Genomic DNA, 21,118 nt, shown 5'->3' on the forward strand with positions numbered 1-21,118 from the left:
TGAGGGCCAAGTATGTCTGCTGCTAGCGTGGAGATTCTGCAAGGCAATCACACTTGTATCCATGCTTAAAGATAGCACCTGACATACAAACATTCATTTAACAACAGTGCTGAAACAAGGGATTTATGGCCCATTCACAAAACTACACTTGTTGCATCACCTCTACGGTCACATAATCGAAATTTGAGAGCTTGGCAACTGACTTGCATTTACAATGGTTAAAGCATCCCTACTTAGGGCCTTGCCAACAAGCAAACTTAATGGGGAAAGCTGGATTTGCTTAATGATATGACTGACTTAATAACTGTGTGATTCATTTAATGATAGCGGTAAAAATGGTTGTAAAATCAGGTCCAGTCATGTGATGACTTGTTTTAATGACTGCATTGCTTAGTAACCAAAATTTTGGTACCAACTGTGATTATAAGTCAAGGACTACCTGTAACTCCTGTTCTATATACTGCATACTAAAAGAGAGCAAGAGGGAAAAGAGGTCCAAAAGGCCCACGAATATCATCATTGTGTATACTATGTGAAGCTTTCCACCATTTTCTGCATTCAAGCAGTTTTAAATATTGGGCTTATTTCTTTCTGTTTACATGTGACTTCCTGACAGTTAGAACAATTAACCAGTGGAACAACCTGCCTCCAGAAGCTGTGAATGCTCCAACACTGGAAGTTTTTAAGAAGAGACTGGACAGCCATTTGTCTGAAATGGTATAGGGTTTCCTGCCTGAGCAGGGGGTTGGACTAGATGACCTCGAAGGTCCCTTCCAACATTATTATTATTATTATTATTATTATTATTATTATTATTATTATTATTATTATTATTATTATTATTATTATTTTGTAATGGGAGAAGAAGTGAGAGATGATGCCTAGGAAACAGTCAAATAAGAGACAGCATAGCCTGCAGCTGGGTAGTGGGTGGGCCAAGAGGTTCAGATTGGACCCTAATGACTCAAGCTGCGAAGGAGAATTGTACTTTTAGATTTGCAAGGTTCTGTTAATGCAGTTTTACAATAAAGTAGATTTAGTTTGTCATGTTTCCTGATGCACCCTAGTCTACTGAGTTAAGTCCAATAGGCTTTGCACAGTCATGGCTGCCATTCTGATATGACACCTCCAGAGACACCCATTTCCTATTTTATGATCGGTAGTCTTTGTGGCCAGCTCAAATAAATCAGCTCTCTGAATGAAGGCTCCTATATCATATTATATGCCCCTGTATTTTGGTATCAATTACCATTATAATCCATTTCTAGTTGGATTCAGAAACAAAAACAAGATATTGAGTGTAGGTGGCACTTAACTGGAGAAATATTGCTAATATTTTCCCAAAGAAGTTTCACTGAGCTCATATGAAATACATTTACTCTCGCATCTATTTTATCTCATGCTAAATTTACTGTGAGGAATAATAGAAAAGAAGAATTGTAGAATTACAGTACATGAGGCCATTTCAGCAAAGCCTAATATACAGCTCAATACAAAAATTCAAATGGAAGCATTGTAGACTAATGGCTATCTAGCTTCTGCCTAAAGACATCTGTTTCTTGTCCTCACATATTAAGGAACTTTTTTTCTGCAGCTACATTGGCTTCCACAGCTGTCCTCCATATTTTTTCCTCTTCACTGGGATTGTTTGGCTTTGTGCTTACAGATTTTTTTCCCTCTCACTGCAAACTACTATATCATCTCAATCTTTCTGAATCACTCATAATTTCTGCACTATATCATCTTCAGGGAACTTGTAATTCTAAAATACTTTCTTTCAAAATAAATGTCAGTTGACAGGTCTTAACAGTTCAACCATAAAATAAATGACACTAATATCAGTTTACATAAAAGAATAGAGGCTGTACATACTTATAACCAGATGGAGCATGAGCAGAACAATGCAAAACAATGTCTCCAACTGTATGGAGAAATATTAACTAAAATATCAGTCAAGAAAGGAACTGCAGCTTTGGACTGTGAGAATGATTTGTACTGGACATGTTTAAAAAAAACACAGAATAAGCAAGTGTTGAAAATGATGGATGGAATGCTACCTTTGCAAATTTTAACGTATCTCAGATCATGGAAAAGTGACAGCCATGAAAATGTCAGTGTGTGCAGAATGCAGAATAAAATTTAAATATTACTCCACATCTGTTTATCTAGGTGTTAAATGCCACTCCAAAGCCTTTCTGTTTAACTATTGGGGCTTTAGACTTCAGTAGGGGAAGGGATTTTCAACAAAAAATTGTCAGAAAGCCACTGGGAAATATCTACCTATAAATTCTTTCCATTTAATATAGAGCACACATGGCACAGCCAAGAAGATGTGATGGAATGAAGTCAAGGAACAATCTTCAACTACTGATTCCAGCAATTTTAACAAGTTGTTTTCTTTCCATGGGGGCTATTTTGCCTCGCCCATTTGTAATTTTAAATTATTCCACTGTTTATTAATTTTCGTTTTGGCTGACCTCAAATTTATACTGGGCTGGTTTGGTTGGCTGGAACAAGTTTAATCATTTCAAGAGATTTTACAGTATCTGTTAAGAAGATATTTTTGGTCTTTAACCTCCAGAAGAACTTCTGAACTGCACAAAATGATAATTTTACTCAGAATTATAAAATATAATGGTTATAAGAAAAAGGTCCAATGTAAGGAATCCACTACTAATTGATTCCTGACATCCTGCCTCAAAGACTTTAGCTAAATGTCCATCACCTTTGAAGGCCATCTCTTCCATTGCTAAACAGCTCTGATCATTACAAATTCTTCCACTGTCCATCTGAAACATACTTCCTTGTAATGTAAATATGTTTCTCAGCCAGTTCTCCATAAATGCTGAACAAGTCTGCCCTGTCTTCCACATGAACTGCCTTTCAATACTGAAAGACAATTATAATGTCTTTTTCTTTAAGTTGAATATATTCAATACCCCCAACCATTCATCCTAAGTTTTTTCCTTCCTGGCCCTTCATCATCTTTTATTTCCATTTATTCAAGTTGTGAATTTTCAAATGTGTTGTTCAGATGGATACAGTGTTCTTTATATATTTTTATTAATTTTTGCAGATATAAAGATTAAAAAAACTAAAGCAAACTAAAGAAAATATAAAGTAAAAGAAAGAAAAAATATTTTTTTTTAAAAAAAGAGGGAAAAGTAAAGAAATTGTAAACAATAAAAAAGAAAAACAAGAAAATTATTTAAAGAAATTACATTCCCCATCAAAGCAAGTACAATTTCAGAACTTATCTTCTCTAATATTGTGATAAAAGTTATCTTCTTCTCATATCTCATCTCTGATCCAATTTTAAAGCCTCATCATTTAGTCCTAATCAGCAAAAGTCCTGAGTTACCAGCAATAACCTCTACATTTTAACCTTAATCAAATAGCCAACTTTAATTTACTTTGTTTTATTTTTAACACTATAACACTATCACTTTTTCTTAAAATACAAAAAAAAAAACACCTCTTCTTCCTATAAACAAATTGTTAAAACCTGGTCATTCAGTCCTGGTCAAGAAAAATCCATTAATTGCCATTAGAAAGAATACATCTCTATTTCAAACTTGATCAGATAAGTCAACTTTAAACGCCTTCCTTTTGTGTTCAGAAATTTAGAAGGAAATCTATAGTCTCTTTAAATACTGTCCCAAAAGTTGACTTGTTTTCATTTTCTCTTTGATTCTGCTCAAAAACTCCATCATTAATTTAAGATGTGTATTTTGTAAGTCCAAGATAAGAAAGTTGTTCAAGTATCTCTTTTAGTTATTAAGAAATCATTCGGTTTGTAAATGCAGTGTAACATCTTTCTCCATTTCATTCTTGTAACTTGACATTTTTAAATCCACATCCAAAACAGCCTGCCTCTCAATTGTATCCTCTCCTCTTTTAAATCCATTTTTTATGGTAGCAGATAATCTTAAGAGAAATTTTAAGTGCATTTGTTTCCAAATATCCTTGAATTCTTCCAAAGTTAAAATATTTTCTCCATTCCGCATTAGTGGGTTTCTATAGTTCTTACTCATTGTCTTTAGTATTCAGCTTTCAAAGTCTCCTCTTATCAGGTTTTCTCTAATCCACATTTTCCACAGGAAGATTTCTTATACTTGGATTCGAAATATTCATATATTTTAATGGGATTTTAAACAAGCGACAGGAAGGATTCTTTTAATTAATTTCAAAATCATATTTCCAATTCATCTGTCTCCTTAGTTTATATATAAGTTTCCAAAATCAGTGTTAAGGCTACCCTTTTGCTTCAGGTTAAACTTACATGAAACTTCTTTCACTGAGAATTGAAGGAAAGTAATCTAGTGCAATAAAACTTGTCACTTTGAAGATTTTTAAAATCTAAAAAGCAATTAACAAGCAATTTCCAGAAGTGATTAAGAAAAGAAATGGGCAAACCCAGCATCCGTCTGAAGACTCCAAATCATGGCTTGGACAAAGCTAACTTTTCTTGGCTCTCAGAATTCTAATATCCACCAGAGACCATTGTGTTATGGCCTTCTTTGTGGAAAACCTCTGTATGGCTCACTTGTGGGAGATCCAGATCCTCACCATATCCAGAGAGGAATTTTGAGGTGCTGATCCATTCACCAGCTCCTTTGTTCTGCTCTACTGAAAGCAGAGCTATCTTCAATCCACCATTGCTTCTCCAGAAGTCCAAAACTGGATGAGGTATTCTATATGTAGTCTGACCAACATAGAATAAAGAAGAAAATTGTTTTCTCTGATCTTGACATTATAGAGGTTAGTGCTTGCTTTTATAGGAATTATATTCTTAAAATTGTAATAGTTATAAGGTGCTTAATTTCACTACTGTTTAACGAACATAAAAATTCTGCTGCTGAAAAACTTCATTGATGAGCTTTGTTGCTGAATTGTGAGCTTTATTGTTTCATGAGTTTTGTTGCTGAAAAACTGAGCAAGTTAATTAAATTTTATTATTAGAGCAAATCTAATTTAACTTTTAGGGGAAAACAGTGGCAGATAAAAGTCCCATTTCATCTAAACATTTTCATTTTTGCTTCTAAAAATGGTTCAAGAAATGCATCTTTTAAATTTTAGTTCTGCCAACAGATAGATGGGAAGCTGACTATAGTGCACATCTTCAGGATGTGAAAAGAGAAAAATTCAATGAGACAAAATTCATGTTCATTTGAAACAGTAAGCATAATAAAGAAAACAACATTAATGGATTTGCTTGCTGTGGTTTCAGAAATACCCAGGAAAAGCTCTGATTTAGTTCAGTGGGAAATAGAAGTTGAAATTAACAAACAAGAATCACCTTTGAGGTTTTTTCAGTGAAATACTAATTAATTCAAACAAATTGTAGGGAAGATTTGTTTTCTCCTCCAGATTCAGCACTATATTATGCCTTTTTCCATTTGATTTCTATTCCTTTCATAGTATGAAAGTATAGTTTTTTGGTGTTGAAGCCTGATTTATTTTAGTATAAGGATGCCACCATATGGCGCATGGTACCAAGAAGTACAACCGCCCCTTAAACAGAACCAAAATAGATTTTGGTAGAACAAATCCAAACAATCCATCCAAGAAGGGAGATTATTACATCCATTTCAGACCAACTGCCGGGATTCTGAAAAAGGAGGAGTCAAAGCAAATTACGCAAAACCAGTTGGAACCCTAAGATGTAACTTTTCATCCAGGAACTTCTTAACCAGAAACTTGCAAGTGGGGGTCTCAAAGATGTTCCTAGGAAACCATCTCCCTCAACACAGAGACTCCCATTCCTCAACAAAACAAAAAAACATGACCAAAACTACAGAAGTCTAGCACCTGGACAAAATCAGCTCTCCAGCTATGTTTATATATGAGTTTAAAATCCTGACTTATACAGTCATAATGGAAGCTTCTTGTTTGCTTATGTAGGTCCATGCAGGCAAACAAACCAGCTGAAAGAACACAGTCTGAAGTTTAAAATTGGGAATATAGTTTATTTTTGAGTTGTGGTGGCACAGTGTTTAGAATGCAATATTGCAGGCTAACTCACTGCTCACTCTAGGAGTTTGATTCTGAATGGCTCAAGGTTGACATATCCTTCCATCCTTCCGAGGTCGGTAAAATGAAGACCCAGATTGTTGGGGGCCACATGCTGACTCTGTAAACTGCTTAGACAGGGCTGTAAAGCACTGTGAAGTGGTATATAAGTCTAAGTGCTATTGCTATCACGATTTAAACTAGAGTTTGTTACTGGATTTGCAATTCTTCCTCTCCCACAGGTAAAACATTGTGATGATACTCCATGGGCTGACAACTTTGTTTGGGGGTTATAATCACAAGGCAATATTTAATCAGCTATCATGATGCTTTGAAGATATTCCTCACTTTCATTTTCATAGCACGACAATTGCTGACAAATTTCAACTATTGAAGCTTTCATTTCTGCCATGGGAGGAACTCATCTTGTACAAAACTTCCAACATTAGTAGAACATTTCTGTGAAAATTCCTTGACAACAATTTTCTTTTGAAAGATCCACCAATTGACCTTAATCAGTTCGACCTTTTTCACATAAAACTTGTCAGTTGTGTCATGGGTCATCCATGTTGTCCTGGATCACCTAAAGAAGCTCTTTCCAATTCACCATCTTCATCTGGCCCAGTGATACACTTAAAACAACATAATCAATACTATAAACAATTTGCATTCGGCAGTGAATTTCAATTGGTGAGACTCTTTCGGCACTCAAAAATCAATCATGGTAGGTTGCTTAAACCATACCAATGAGTACTTATTGCAAGCTTCCATTTCAGAAACAACAGCAACACAACTTTTTCTTACAGCAATTGTTCACTAACTGAAGTAAAAAAAAAGATGCTAAGGAACATGTCAGAGCTTCTAGCATGTCAGTACTGCCATCTGTTGATGATTTATAATATGGGAGGCATTACTTCACATTCAGCCCTTATACACAGAATTTCCACAGATGAAAAATAATTAAATGTAACTATAAGATCAATATATTGTAAAAATATTTCCCTCACAACCCAATATTAAATAAATAAATCTCATATTTTTTATTTGTTTAATAAAAATTTTATTTTGCACAATTGCAAAACTTTCTAGGCTTGAAAACCAATGTATCCTCTGTGTGTGTGTGTGTGTGTCTGTGTATGTGTGTGTGTGTGTGTGTGTGTGTGTGTGTGTGAGAGAGAGAGAGAGAGAGAGAGAGAGAGAGAGAAGAGAGAGATCACTTTCTGAAATTGAACCGATCAACATCAATCAAGGCAAGGCACAGAACAAAGTTTTAAAATAAAAAATAATGGAGAGAGAGAATTACACAACAATTTCCAATAAATGGATGGGATCTCTGTATATGGTATGTCAAAAGAGGGGGAGAAAAATGTAATTTACATGTGGAAATGCCAATCTCCTTATCTGAAGGCAATAGAAAGTTCTTGTAATTTCACAGATGAGAATGGAATTATTGTTAAGTTTCTCTCAGGTAGTCCACTGATATTCTTATTATAGGAAAGCTATTTGTGGATTGGAAACAAAACATTTAGTCACAATATGAACCTAAACTTATCACACCCTTATTATTACTTCCTAGCAACAATCCACTATTCTTTTATATAAACCTTTTGTTAGACACAGACAGTCCTCTCCCCAATACATTCTCCATTCCTTGCTTTCCTCTTTTCTTCCTCTCTCTTTCATACCCTCATGCAGAAAACACTGGTTATTATCTTTAATCTAGGAACTCCATCTGCATCAAACAGTAAAGTGTTTATTTTGTATCAGAAGATTCTAAATTCAATTTCTAACATTACCAAAAAGAACTAGAAAAACTCTTCTGGAAGCCTGGAAATTTCTGTCAGTGTTGAAAATAATGCATTAGGTGAATCAAGGATCTGACTCAATAAGAACATCTTTTAGTTTTTCATCAAATAATGTATTCAACTGGATAGCCCTTTTTTTACAACAGGTATTGTAGAATCCACTTTGAGGCAATATAATAATTGTTTTAGTAATAGATTTTAGATTCTTGACAACAAAGGGCATTGATGGGGAAATTTATCTTTATTCTGTGACATTAGTACAGTTTTATCAATCATTGTATTGACAAATGAACAAGAGGATGTTTTTGTTCTATAACTCAAAACTATATATTATTGTTCATAACTGTACTGAAGACACAGCCATGACACTGAGGTAGTTGACAGGTTAAAAATACAGTATTGTTATAAAGTGCTGCTTGGAAACAAGCCCATTTCTGCTGTATCATTTTGATAGATGCAGCAGTTCAAGAAATGCTTGGCAAAATTTAATCATGACTATACAGTCATTCGGCATGTATTTCTTATTTAATTCAACAAAATAAAAGTATTAATCATTCTGTTGTGAATTCTTTTGAACTACACTATTGGTCATGATGAATATAGCATCCATTCCCTTAAAATAATACGTGTATCAGAATACTGGGGCTCTTGTTTCATCAGCAGTGACGGTTTCATAAAAACATATCTTGGTTCTTTTCCTGACTTTTGACCACCGGGAACAGAAAAGGTAGATGAAGAATGAAGAAGTGTCCCAAATTCCCATTTTTTCAGATGGAAGGGACCTTGGAGGTCATCTTGTCCAACCCCCTGCTCAGGCAGGAAACCCTATACCATTTCAGACAAATGGCTGTCCAGTCTCTTCTTAAAAACTTCCAGTGTTGGAGCATTCACCACTTCTGGAGGCAGGTTGTTCCACTGATTAATTGTTCTAACTGTCAGGAAGTTTCTCCTTAGTTCTAGGTTGCTTCTCTCCTTGATTAGTTTCCATCCGTTGCTTCTTGTCCTGCCTTCGAGCACTTTGGAGAATAGCTTGACTCCTTCTTCTTTGTGGCAGCCCCTGAGATATTGGAACACTGCTATCATGTCCCCCCTAGTCCTTCTCTTCATTAAAGTAGACATACCCAATTCCAGCAGCCGTTCCTTATATGTCTTCGCCTCCAGTCCCCTAATCAACTTTGTTTCTCTTCTCTGTACTCTTTCCAGAGTCTCAACATCTTGTTTACATCGTGGTGACCAAAACTGGATGCAGTGTTCCAAGTGTGGCCTTACCAAGGCATTATAAAGTGGTATTAATACTTCATGTGATCTTGGTTCTATTCCTCTGTTAATGCAGCCTAGCACTGTGCTGGCTTTTTTGGCAGCTGCAGCACATTGCTGGCTCATATTTAAGTGATTGTCCACTAGGACTCCAAGATCCCTCTCACAGTTACAGTTACAGTTACAGTTACTACTATTGAGCAAGGTACTCCCTATACTACACCTGTACATTTGGTTTTTCTTGCCTAAATGTAGAACCTTACTTTTTTCACCAATGAATTTCATTTTGTTAGATAGCGCCCAGTGTTCTTGGTATTCTGTTTGCATAGAGCACTGCATTCAAAGACAGGGAGAAAGAGGATTCTTGTAACTCCATGCCAGTTATTCCATATACTGAAAATACTGTAACCCTGCAGATACAAGGTCCTGCTCTTAAACTGTTTTAGCCTGAATTCAAACAATCCTGTCTATGTAGTCTGCCTATAAATGAAGAATGTGAAGATTTCCGTTACAAGTAAGCACCTACTTGTAATTCACACGATATTGTGGTGCATATTTGAAAAAGCTGAGCATATCCTTTTCATCATCCTTGCAATTGCTGCCCTTTGTTGTCTTAAATACTTGCTTGCAGCCCTATATCCTTGGAAATGAGCCCAACTGAGTTTGATGTAATTATAAAAAGGATTGCAGCACTAAGTATTTTTTAATCAAACTGAGAAAACAAAAACTAACTATATTCAAATAAGAGATGTTAAAAACACCATTATTTTTATGTACAGTATAAATATTCTTGTGACAAATGGATGACAATTTCATTGTTTTAAACTGGAAATCCAGTCTAGGTTTGGTAACATTATTCAACTGGCAGTCATAAGAATGGCAGCAGAATATCATAAATATCATAAAAACCATAAAACGTAACTAGCAGCCCAATAAATGATATACCTATTTAACTGGGACAGTAGGCAGTATTTTAATCTATATCTTATGAAAATGATTTCTTATTATGAAGATGACTTATATATTTAAAAATTTGTGTAGATTATTCCATTAATGTTTACTGCATGTATTCTGAAACTTTTGCATCAATTTCCCAAGTAATTAAATCACAATATTGGTTTATGGCAAAATTGGACATCCATTGAACACTTTTTAATGATTAATTCATTCAGTGATTAATTACAATTTTCTGCCCTAAAGTTTATCAAATAATTCAATTATTAAAAATTATTAAGTGTTCCAAACTCCTCTATTGTAAAATTCCATTACAAGGGAAGTTTTCTAGAAATCTGCATCAGATACTCACAGCATTAGCATGGTATCATGCAAACCTTTTTCAGTTTGTTATATTTTTATTCTCTTATCAATAGTATATGACAATTATTTTCTCTTTTTTAGAAAACAGTCCATATTTATTATATGGGCTTAATAGTCAATCCTGTTTTTAGCAAGCATTAGGGCTATGCAAATCCTTTCAAAAGGTTCGTGCAGAAGCTCAAACACATCTCTTTGAAACACTGGTAAAACTGACTCATTAATTGAATGCACAGACAAACAGTAACAGATTATGAAGCAACTGTGCAAGTGTGGGAAAAAGATATGGCTGTTTTAATGCTCTTAAGAAAGGAAGCTTTTTTATACGTCTGCTTGTATAGCACACATCCTTTCTTTCAAAGGATTTCCACAGTTGTAGCAGTTCTCAGAGTTGTCTTTTCCACAGCTGCTCACAGAGGCAATTATCTATATTCAGTTTGTGTCTGCTGCTGAGTTAAGATGTTAGAGTGATGATACATAAACAGATATATACAAAGCCATGACACTCAGCCTACAGTGACTGGAAAGATTTATCCAAGATTTTTGCTGGTAATTTCATCGGTAAAATACGCCAAGATGTGCTTTGAAGGCCAACTTTGACAGCTTATGATCGTTTGCAAAATTACAATTCAGTTACCAGTCACCCAGAACAGTCTTCTTCAGAGCATATTGTAATTGGCTAGTGGGCATTTCTCCAACTGTCCCAGTTGCCTTGAAAGAGTAGTATCCTGAACACTTAGCATCTAGTGTTGCCATCAGGTACTTTATGTCCTTGGACCATGCTGTTCCAGCATTCGAGGCATTAGGGATTAAGACAATTTACTTCTCCAGGGTAAGCAGTGAGTGTAAACAAAATATTCTAGCCTAAAAATTCGTTATTTTTCATCATCAATGCAGATTTCACTTTATACTAATATAGATAAGTACCCCAACATCTCATGTCAATTCATGAAATATACAGTAGATATGAATGTGTTTCCAAGAGAGTAGAGAATGTTTTATTGACTGAATTTTTTGTTGCTCTTAGTCTACTTCACCATATGCACAGAGTACAGTTCTGATTTAGGAAAGCTTAATGATAGCAACTATATCAGTCTTTAAGCTAGGGAACAAGAAATTTTACTTTCATTGAATTATAGGTGCAAACTCTTGAGTGGAGTGCTAAAATCGCTTCCCCCAAATTAGACATGGTCTGATGTGTAAAGAGTGGTAAAGGGAACATCTGAACTTGAAATGCCTATCAGAAGAGAAATGGTTATAGAGTTCAAATCTATTTTCAATTTCAAAAGCTTAACAACTTATTTAAAGGCAGTAAAAAAGTTGTCAGGTTCACTGACGTTTGTGGTACCTTTTGTATGCAATATGATAATAAGCAACATGTAATAAATTCAAGGTGGGATTGGCTATCCAATGCGCAAACATGCAAATACGAAAAATCAGTTTGGGTGAAGTTTAAATACATGTTAGTACAGAAGTCACGATGACTTTTTGAACATTCATATCGATGTCTACAGAGTTTCCAATGAAATCTGACATTAAAAATGGACATCAGAAAACTTCACAGTGGCTTGAAACATTTTTCCTAGATCTCAATTCTGCTTTTCAGTTGAAAAGGTACATCTAGGAGCAAACTATGGACCACTTTCTCTTATATCCATTATTCACAGCAAACCAAAGATAAATCACACAGCAGCCATTATAACTCTATAGATTCAATCCTCTAGTTGCTGAGCTCCTGAACATGTAATGTTAGATCAAAAGAAAATGCTGTGCTCTTCTTTTCCTGCACCATTTTATTCTTTTGCTATAAAATTTAAAAAATGATTTTATAGCCCAAACAGAGAAGACAGAAAAGAGTCATAAAATATACTCTGACTTTGACTCTTTGACTGATTAATAGAAATTCATTTTAAATTTTTGTTATTTTTGTTTTTCCTTAATATTTCTTTTCTTTTTCAATTCATACTGGAATTTGAAAGATTGGCTGCATAATGAAATAATCACTCATTTTTTTTGCTGTCCTCAACAGCTTCCAAACTGCCCTTATCGGGGATTAGTTTGATTATTTTTTTACACTGAATCAGTTGTACTTTACCCCAACTGACCGTAAAATTATCCTAATACCTGAATTTCCTGATAATGCATTTTGAGGTGGCTTTTTATTAGTTATTATTAAATATTTAATTTAAATATATATTTAAATTCGATTCTGCAGTCTATATTCATTCAGATATTCATATTTACCATTTTTGTAACCCACCCATGGTATAGGCAACACTATAGAAACATAAAAACAATTCTGTTTTCCTATGAATTTTTTAAAAAGGAAAAATATTTTAATATTCACTCTGTTTTCATTAAGAAACAGTATTAGTGCAAAACTTTACATAAGATGAGATGGGATAAATGCAAAATCCAAGAAAACTTTTACCTATTTGTTTTCTGTATTGATCCATAGGTATTTTTGAAGCATCCTTTTTACCCATTTTTCTGTCTTTATGAACTCTGTAATCAAAGATTAAAACATGCTTAAGAAACTCCACGGCCATTTTATATGCATCAACATATCAAATCAAGCAATACATTATATACATACAGGGAAAATATCATATATAGAACAGAATTTAGTTACGGAGAAAATAATCCATATAAATGCCTGATTACTACCACTTAAAATTACTTTCTTGTTTTGATTCAGATCAACAAAACTTCATACTCTTCTTTTTCTCAATGATGCAAGCAACAAGTGCTAGCTTTTATGTTTTACCAGTCACCTACATCTTTCATCCTCCTTAAGAAGAAAAGCACATTTATAAAAGTCCATGACTTATTAACTCTCCTTCTCTTGTAGTGATGGGAGGCAGAAATCTTGTGAAGTTTTAAACAACAGTGTGTGTGTGTGTGTGTGTGTGTGTGTGTGTGTGTGTGTGTGTGTAATATTAGCAAATCAAGAAGGAATCAACTTGAACTGTAATATTTAGTGCCATTCGCAACCTATAAACCATAGAATATCAGATGAATGCCTGCATCAACAAGGCATTTCAACACTACTCTAAAGCACGGGTGTCAAATTCACCGCATCACGTGACGTGTTGCGACGTATCATGACTTTTTTTGCATTGCTGAAGCTGGGTGGGCATGGCCTCCATATGATGCAACCAGCCCGTGGGATGCAGTTTGACACCCCTGCTCTAATTATCTGTTAACTCTTCAAAGATACACTACAGATATTAATAAATTTTTCCCCTTTTATTTGAATTGCTTAGCATCATTAATAAACTTATTCATAAATCCTATATGGAACATTTACAATTGCCCTTGCTGATTCTGTTTGTCTGTCTGTCTACCTATACACACACATACAAAAAAAATGGAACTACAGATAAACAACATACATTCTTTTTGTTTGTTCTCTCCATATCCTACCTTCAATTCAAATATGAGGGACAAAAGAAATAAAAACAAAGACAATTAGATGAATAGATATTACATCCAGGTAAGACTGTAAAAGCTAACTTTTTTAAAAAAATGCTTATTGCAATTTAATATTTGCCACAAAACGTCAGCAATGAAAAAAATGTTTGAACTCCCAGTAAAATACTTAATGGAAGATAATGCCAATGTTATTTTTTAAAAAAAGAAGTTTGGTCTAGTAAGATGAAACACTTAGATGTGTGTGTGCTTCAAACTGTCACTGATTTTGTGGCTACCAAGACCTCTAAAACTGCTGTGACTTTTCTTTGTTCTTCAGAGCTGCTCAGTGATCATCATTCCTTTCAACTGCTTTGATAGTTAGATAGCAAACTCCCAAGAAACCCATAGAGACATTAGCACATGCAGCCACAATGTCTAATAAGACAGCTATTTGCATAAAAGATCAGCCACAATTTAAAATGTCTTGCAATAGATGTGGAAAGGGAATAACAGATCTATATTAGTGTTATGGAATTTAGTGTGCAGGGTCTCCTTGTGCTACCAAAGAGTTGCACAGATAAGGAAGGGCACTGAGAGCAGTAAAAGTCACACACAGAAATACACTGAGTTCTTAAAGCAAAAAGTATTTTACTTTGAGGTGGTGTAAAAACAAAAATGCACAGTCAAAAATAAACAGTCCAAGTCATACACAATAGCAACAGTCCAAGGAGTAATCCAAACTACAAAGTCTTCTTACCGGTCCAGAGGTCAATACACAGTTCAGGTTTACAACAGTAGTAAACCAACAGCAAAGCAAAAACAGTAACAGTAGAAAGCAGTGAATTCAGAGAGAGAGAGAAGCTACGTTCCTAGCTTCCTCTTATGGCCATGAGAACACTTACACACCCATTGGCCAATTAACTTCTTAAAGCCATAGCATTGTGGTTAATATATTTTCAACCCAACATTGTAGGCTAGCACCATATGCCTAACATTCTCCCCTTTGGGTAGAATAATATATAACTCTTACAATCTTATGCACATTCTTTCACAATTAGCATTGTGTTTCACAGCACTTTGTACCTTCGTAAAATGGTTTGCAATATTTACATCAGATGAACAATACTGTACTCTAGCTGTATTAATTTATCTTTGATACATTGTCTGACATTCAAATAACGAAGATCAGTATGTTTAGATCTTGTTCTTACTGCAGCATTATTAGCCATCTTTATCGCAGCTTGATTGTCCTCATACACAATAAATGGATCATTTACATTTAAACCCATATCTAACAATAATTGTTTGTACACTAGCAGTTCTGTACATAACACTGATAGACATGAAAATTCAGCCTCCATTGTAGACAAGCTTATGTGTTTCTGTCTAAGACTTCAACTCCCTGTTCATTGCAGCTTTCCATGATGCCTGTTCCTTTTCAGGATACATCCTGATCTCATCATAGTTAGAAGGTACTACACTAACTTGACATACTATACTTGCTTCATAGCGATCAGGTGGATGTCTGATGCGCGTTGAACGCCAAGGAATTACAGGGCTTTGAATTTCTGTCTCCTTTCCTTCCTCTGATTCCTCTTTTATCTCCCCTATCTCCTCTTCATCTTTTATATTTACAGGAGATGCATTATCATTACTAGTTACGTTATCAGAGGAGTCCTCAAACACTAGAGGATCAGTATTAACAGTTACTTGCTCTAACCTATCCCAACCAACGTGCTCAAGGAATTTTGCACTAGCACTGTTATATACATTAGTTGTGCCTCGTTCCCAGAAACGATAGGATCTATGGTTAGCTTCATAACCTACGAAGTATAATTGCCTAGCCCTATGTTGGCCTTTACTCCTGAGTTGTGCAGGAATGTGGACCCAAGCTGGGGTGCCAAACGTGTGCAGGTAATCAAGGTTTGGTCTTCTACCATGCCATATTGTATATGGTATTTTACCAGTAGAAGTATTAATAACTAAATTCAGAACATGGTTTGCACATTTTGCTGCCTCCCCCCACAGTCTATCTGTTAAGCCAGAATCTTTTAACATGGTTCTCATCATGGCTTGTAACGTTTGCCCACGTCTCTCAACAAATGCATTATGTTGAGGCCTATAAGGGGCTGAACGTTTATGCTCAATGCCAGCTGATTCTAACATATCAACAAAACGCTTATTTGTAAATTCAGTACCATTATCAGTAATTATGCACTGAACCTTTCTCTTTGTTTTTCTCTCCACGAACTTCAGCCAGTTTGCAAATTGTTGGAAAGTGTCTGCCTTTGACTTAAGCAGATAACAAAAACCATATCTAGAGTAGTGGTCCAATATACTTAAAATATAACATGACCCTCCTAAACTTGGTTTCATGGGTCCAATTAAATCAGCAAACACAACTTCCAAAGGAACAGTTGTTTTGAAGCCGTTTAACCTGTTTGCAGGAGTTACCTTGCTCTTTTCCTGATTACAGGCATTGCAATTCAAATACTTACTACATGGCTTCAGTGTAATTCCCTCTACTAACTCAACTGTTTTACGTAGTGAGTTAAAGTTCACATGCCCTAACCGCCTATGCAATAAATGTATACACTCATCATGTGGCTTCTTGTTCTCACATATTGAGTTAGCTTTAACTGTACTAACCTGGTTACTTGTGAGAACGAATAAACCATTTTTCAAATTAGCAGTTACACAGGTTCCATTCCTCTCAATAGTGCATTGCTCCCCTCTGAATGTTACCACAAACCCAACTTTAACCAATTCCCTTACAGATAACAGGTTGAATCTTAGCTTAGGTATATATAACATAGGTAACTGTTCATCAATGCATGGACAATAGGAATTACCTTCACCAGAGGCCTTCATCCTCCAACCATTGGCCAGTGAAACATATTGGTTGCTGTTTTTCATATTAACAAACCTCTTTTTCACTTTAGTAATGCATTGTGAAGCCCCACTATCAACAACCCACAATTCATTATTTCTGGATGTTGATTCACCAGAAATAGCCAAACCAATGCCCTTCTTAGCCTTCCCACTGCTATTCACATTCTGTTTTTTACCCTTTCTACAGAATTTGGCTATATGCCCTCTAGCCCCACAAGAATAACATTTCTTGACGTTGTAAGCAGTGGTGAATTGCTGCTCCTCTTGTGGCTGTATCTCTCTCAGCTGGTCTCTGTCACGCCTCCTTCTGGACTCTTCCAGCAGTCTCCCAGTAATGTTAGTCAATGTCAGTTCCTCTCTGGTCAGGACTTCCAAAGAAGAAACATATCCATCATAACTCTCATCCAAAGATGACAGAATAATGTAGACCTGATGCAACTCTGAAAAAATCAGCTCCTTTTCATGAAGCTCTTGAAAAATTGCTTTCATGTAATTTAAATGGGTCAGCATATCTCCATTCTTCTGCAGACGAGCCCTAAACAGCTTACGCGTAAGGTGTATATGTGCACCCACACTGTCACGAACATAAAGCCTTCGCAAAACATCCCAACACCTAGCAGCAGACTCCTCACCACGAATATGGACAAGCTGCTGGTCATTCAGTGTTAGTCCAATAATGCAAAGAGCTTTCTCATTGCTACGTTTAAAGTTGTCTAACTTCTTTGCATCCTCTTCGTCATCTGGATCCCAAGCAGTAGTATCTGGTGGGTTATTTACAACAGCCCATAGTCCTTCCTTGCGCAAAAGCAAGCAGCATTTTGTGGACCAGGAAACATAGTTTGTCCCATCCAACCGGGTTATCCAGGAGATGCCTGACAACAGTTCCTGTGCCATTTTACACCAAATACAAACTCAGCTAGGAATATTGTGTGTACTAACTCTCAGTACAGGCCTGGGCCCATAACCAGTGTTAAGGAATTTGTTGTGCAGGGTCTCCTTGTGCTACCAAAGAGTTGCACAGATAAGGAAGGGCACTGAGAGCAGTAAAAGTCACACACAGAAATACACTGAGTTCTTAAAGCAAAAAGTATTTTACTTTGAGGTGGTGTAAAAACAAAAATGCACAGTCAAAAATAAACAGTCCAAGTCATACACAATAGCAACAGTCCAAGGAGTAATCCAAACTACAAAGTCTTCTTACCGGTCCAGAGGTCAATACACAGTTCAGGTTTACAACAGTAGTAAACCAACAGCAAAGCAAAAACAGTAACAGTAGAAAGCAGTGAATTCAGAGAGAGAGAGAAGCTACGTTCCTAGCTTCCTCTTATGGCCATGAGAACACTTACACACCCATTGGCCAATTAACTTCTTAAAGCCATAGCATTGTGGTTAATATATTTTCAACCCAACATTGTAGGCTAGCACCATATGCCTAACAATTAGCATGTACAAAACCAAGATTGTTTTCACAATTGAATTCCCAGGGGACCAAAGCTCATCACCTTTCCCTGATTAAAAAAAATAATCCTGCAAGTTGCTATAAGCCTGTTAACTAAAATATGGATTCATAAGGAAAAGAATGTTGATTATTTATTCATCCTGTTGAGAAACAATTTTGTTCTAATCATCATACCAGCTCATGAAATATTTTACAAAGGAAACTATCTCTTCTTTATACAAATAACCCAGCTTCCTTCTTTTTTCCTTTCCTTTCTTCTTTTAAAGAAGACATGAGTTCAATCCTCTTTTCTACTGTATGAACATGAGAAAGTCCTACTGATGGCAAATACAGCAGAGGTAAATTTTTTTCATCAATCAAAATAGAGCTGGAAGGGACCTTGGAGGTCTTCTAGTCCAACTCTCTGCTCAAGCAGAAGACCTTATACAATTTGAAACAAGTAGCTGCCCAGTCTCTACTTAAAAACCTCCGGTGATGAAACACTCAGAACTTCTTTTTCTTTGTTCTGGCAGCATAAAGTGGAAATTATGGTGTCATAATTGGCTTGGGACTGAAATATTGCATCCAAATGCCTTCGCAAAGAGAAGTACCATTCCCTGCCCCACACCTGGCTTTCTAATTTCTAAGCAGCAGGGTAGAAGAGCTGGAACCCTTTTTCATAGTGAAACAGCGTAGAAGTTCAGATAGGGCACATTGTCTCCACCTTAACATTTCTAACCACTCATTTCTCATCACAATAACAAACAAACAAATAAAAAAAAGTCAATTTGTGTGCAGGAGCATTTTTAATGAAAGTGTTCTGTAGGTTTTCAACACATGAGGCCAAGAGAGATGAAAGGGTTACTAATTCAGGGTGGAGGTCCTGAAAGAATAAGCTGGTTTGTCCTCTAAGAGGTAAACTAAATAATCTTCTAAAAACATTTTAAAAGTTCACATTACCATATCTGACTGGATATCCAGTATTAGGATTTGGTCTTATTCACCTGTAGGATCTCAACTAACAAAGAGTAGTGTACTTACAAAGAACTCCCCTCCAGCTTATTTTTGTTTCTAGTTTATAAAAAAAAAACCATTTTCTGATCCCAAGCATCAAGCCTGCTTCAGGTTTATAAAGCTCTGATTTATATCATAAACTAATTTTTTACATGCATGTGGCACACACATATTGCCCCCCAATGTGAAGTTGGCCCCAACTCTCCTAACCTTCCATAAGGGACTAAAAGCCTTGGGGGCCCAAAGGGGGAACAGAATAGTGAAGGTGATTGAGTTACAACAGATCCCATTTCCCTCCACCCCATCACACAGACACAAAAAACCCTCACCCTGAGGTCTAGATACTGTACATGCATTACTTGTATGAAGCAACACCAAGATATATATTTCTAATACAGAGAGAAAGAGAGAGAAAGGCAGGCACAGACAGACACACTAAGCCTGCTGTAATTTTTGAAACAGAACATCACTTTGTAACTTTGTGGTTACGTCCAAAGCCTCATTCAAATATTTGGAAAACCAATTGATAAAATTGACAAAAGCTGGATTTCCCTCAAAGAAGAGTTCACACTGAATTTATATTTATAAATTATAACCTATAAAAGCATCATTTCTGTCTCTTAAGAACCAAAATTATTAAATGATAAAGTATCCAAAGTATTATGTGAAGCTAAAGCAATAAAACACTAAGAACTTTACCATCAACTTTAAACGTTCCAGCAGTAGCAAAACTGAATGTAGTATTTGTTCCTCCATATCACAACCCCATTTTCTGCTGAACCAACACTATTAGAAACATTCCTAGATTCCAAGTATTTGTCAATGACGTATTTGGAAATATGTTTGATTTTTTAATTGGGCAAGCACTACCCGGTCTCTGTGTGTAACAGTGCAGTAGAGGTTCATTTGACTCTTTCTGTATATCTACATTTTAAAGAAACTTATTCATAACACTATGGAATAAGGAATTCTATTTCTGAATCTACATTTAGGGGGAAAAATATTCAGGCATTGTGTACTGACGGACCTTGATAGAAATTGGCAATGCCTTGTTTATATGTAAACCATCTGTTTTGTTAAATTTGCACTGTTTTAAAATGTTTTAACCAACATTTACCAGAAGTCTTACCTGAGTAATATTGCAAGAACTCTATATTTATAGAAAATCTTATACAGTATAAGGTACAAAGTGGCAAGATTGATCAGATATAAGAGAACAAGTATTTTTATTAAAGACTAGAAACCTCCTATGAATTTTTTGTTGAAAATAGAAAAAAATGAACTGATCTTTCTTTTTTCCATTTGTATCTCTTTGCACACCTTTTGTAGCTATTTTCTTTTCCTTTATTTTTTCTCGATATTGCTTCACATTTCTTTTACTTCTGTAGTGTAAGTAATGTTATATTACTTGTGTGCTATAAGTAAAATGTGTTAGATCCTGTATCAAGCCTTAGAAATCTACCCAATTTTCATCCAGTATTAGCCAGCCATTATGTATGCACATGTACTTTTCTTCTTCAATCAACTCTCAGCAGTAATTATATCCCATCCTTAAATGAAACATGTTTAAATATATCCCTGATGACACTTTTATTAAGTTGTTTATCTCACACTTCTTACACTAGCTCAAAAAGTCTATATGAAGGATTTAGGTAATATTCCAATTTATTAGTGTAATCAAGGAATAAACTGATGAACTGCTAATCAGCAATAAAATGATTTCCATAATTATATGACCATCCTACTTAAACATAATGCTAAATATATTGGCCAGTACTTTACTTTTAAAAAAGCCTATTTCTTCCAGATTGAGTATTTTAGACATACTGTAAGTCCCATAGTGAGGACTCCCAAGCATTTAATACTGGATTGTGGCCAGTCATACATTCCCTTAATGCAGAAGGGGACAATCTGAGTTCCACAGTGGAATGAACTAAAGAAGCTTCTTGGATGAGAAGAGAAACATCTTCAG

General features: G+C 35.5%; 1 protein-coding gene across 3 annotated transcripts in view; it reads right to left on the bottom strand.

Annotated features, from left to right (window-relative positions):
• Positions 1 to 21,118, bottom strand: part of TRIQK (triple QxxK/R motif containing) — a 69,195-nt gene that overhangs the window by 18,833 nt on the left and 29,244 nt on the right. For all 3 annotated transcript variants that reach the window (XM_081325169.1, XM_081325167.1, XM_081325168.1), the window contains exon 2: positions 12,820 to 12,893. In XM_081325169.1, the coding sequence (XP_081181295.1) occupies positions 12,820 to 12,874 (55 nt within the window). In that variant the 5' untranslated portion in view covers positions 12,875 to 12,893. The remainder of the gene's footprint in view (positions 1 to 12,819; positions 12,894 to 21,118) is intronic.

The sequence above is a fragment of the Vipera berus genome (assembly GCF_964194415.1).
Source record: "Vipera berus genome assembly, chromosome: 3".
Classification (NCBI taxonomy): domain Eukaryota; kingdom Metazoa; phylum Chordata; class Lepidosauria; order Squamata; family Viperidae; genus Vipera; species Vipera berus.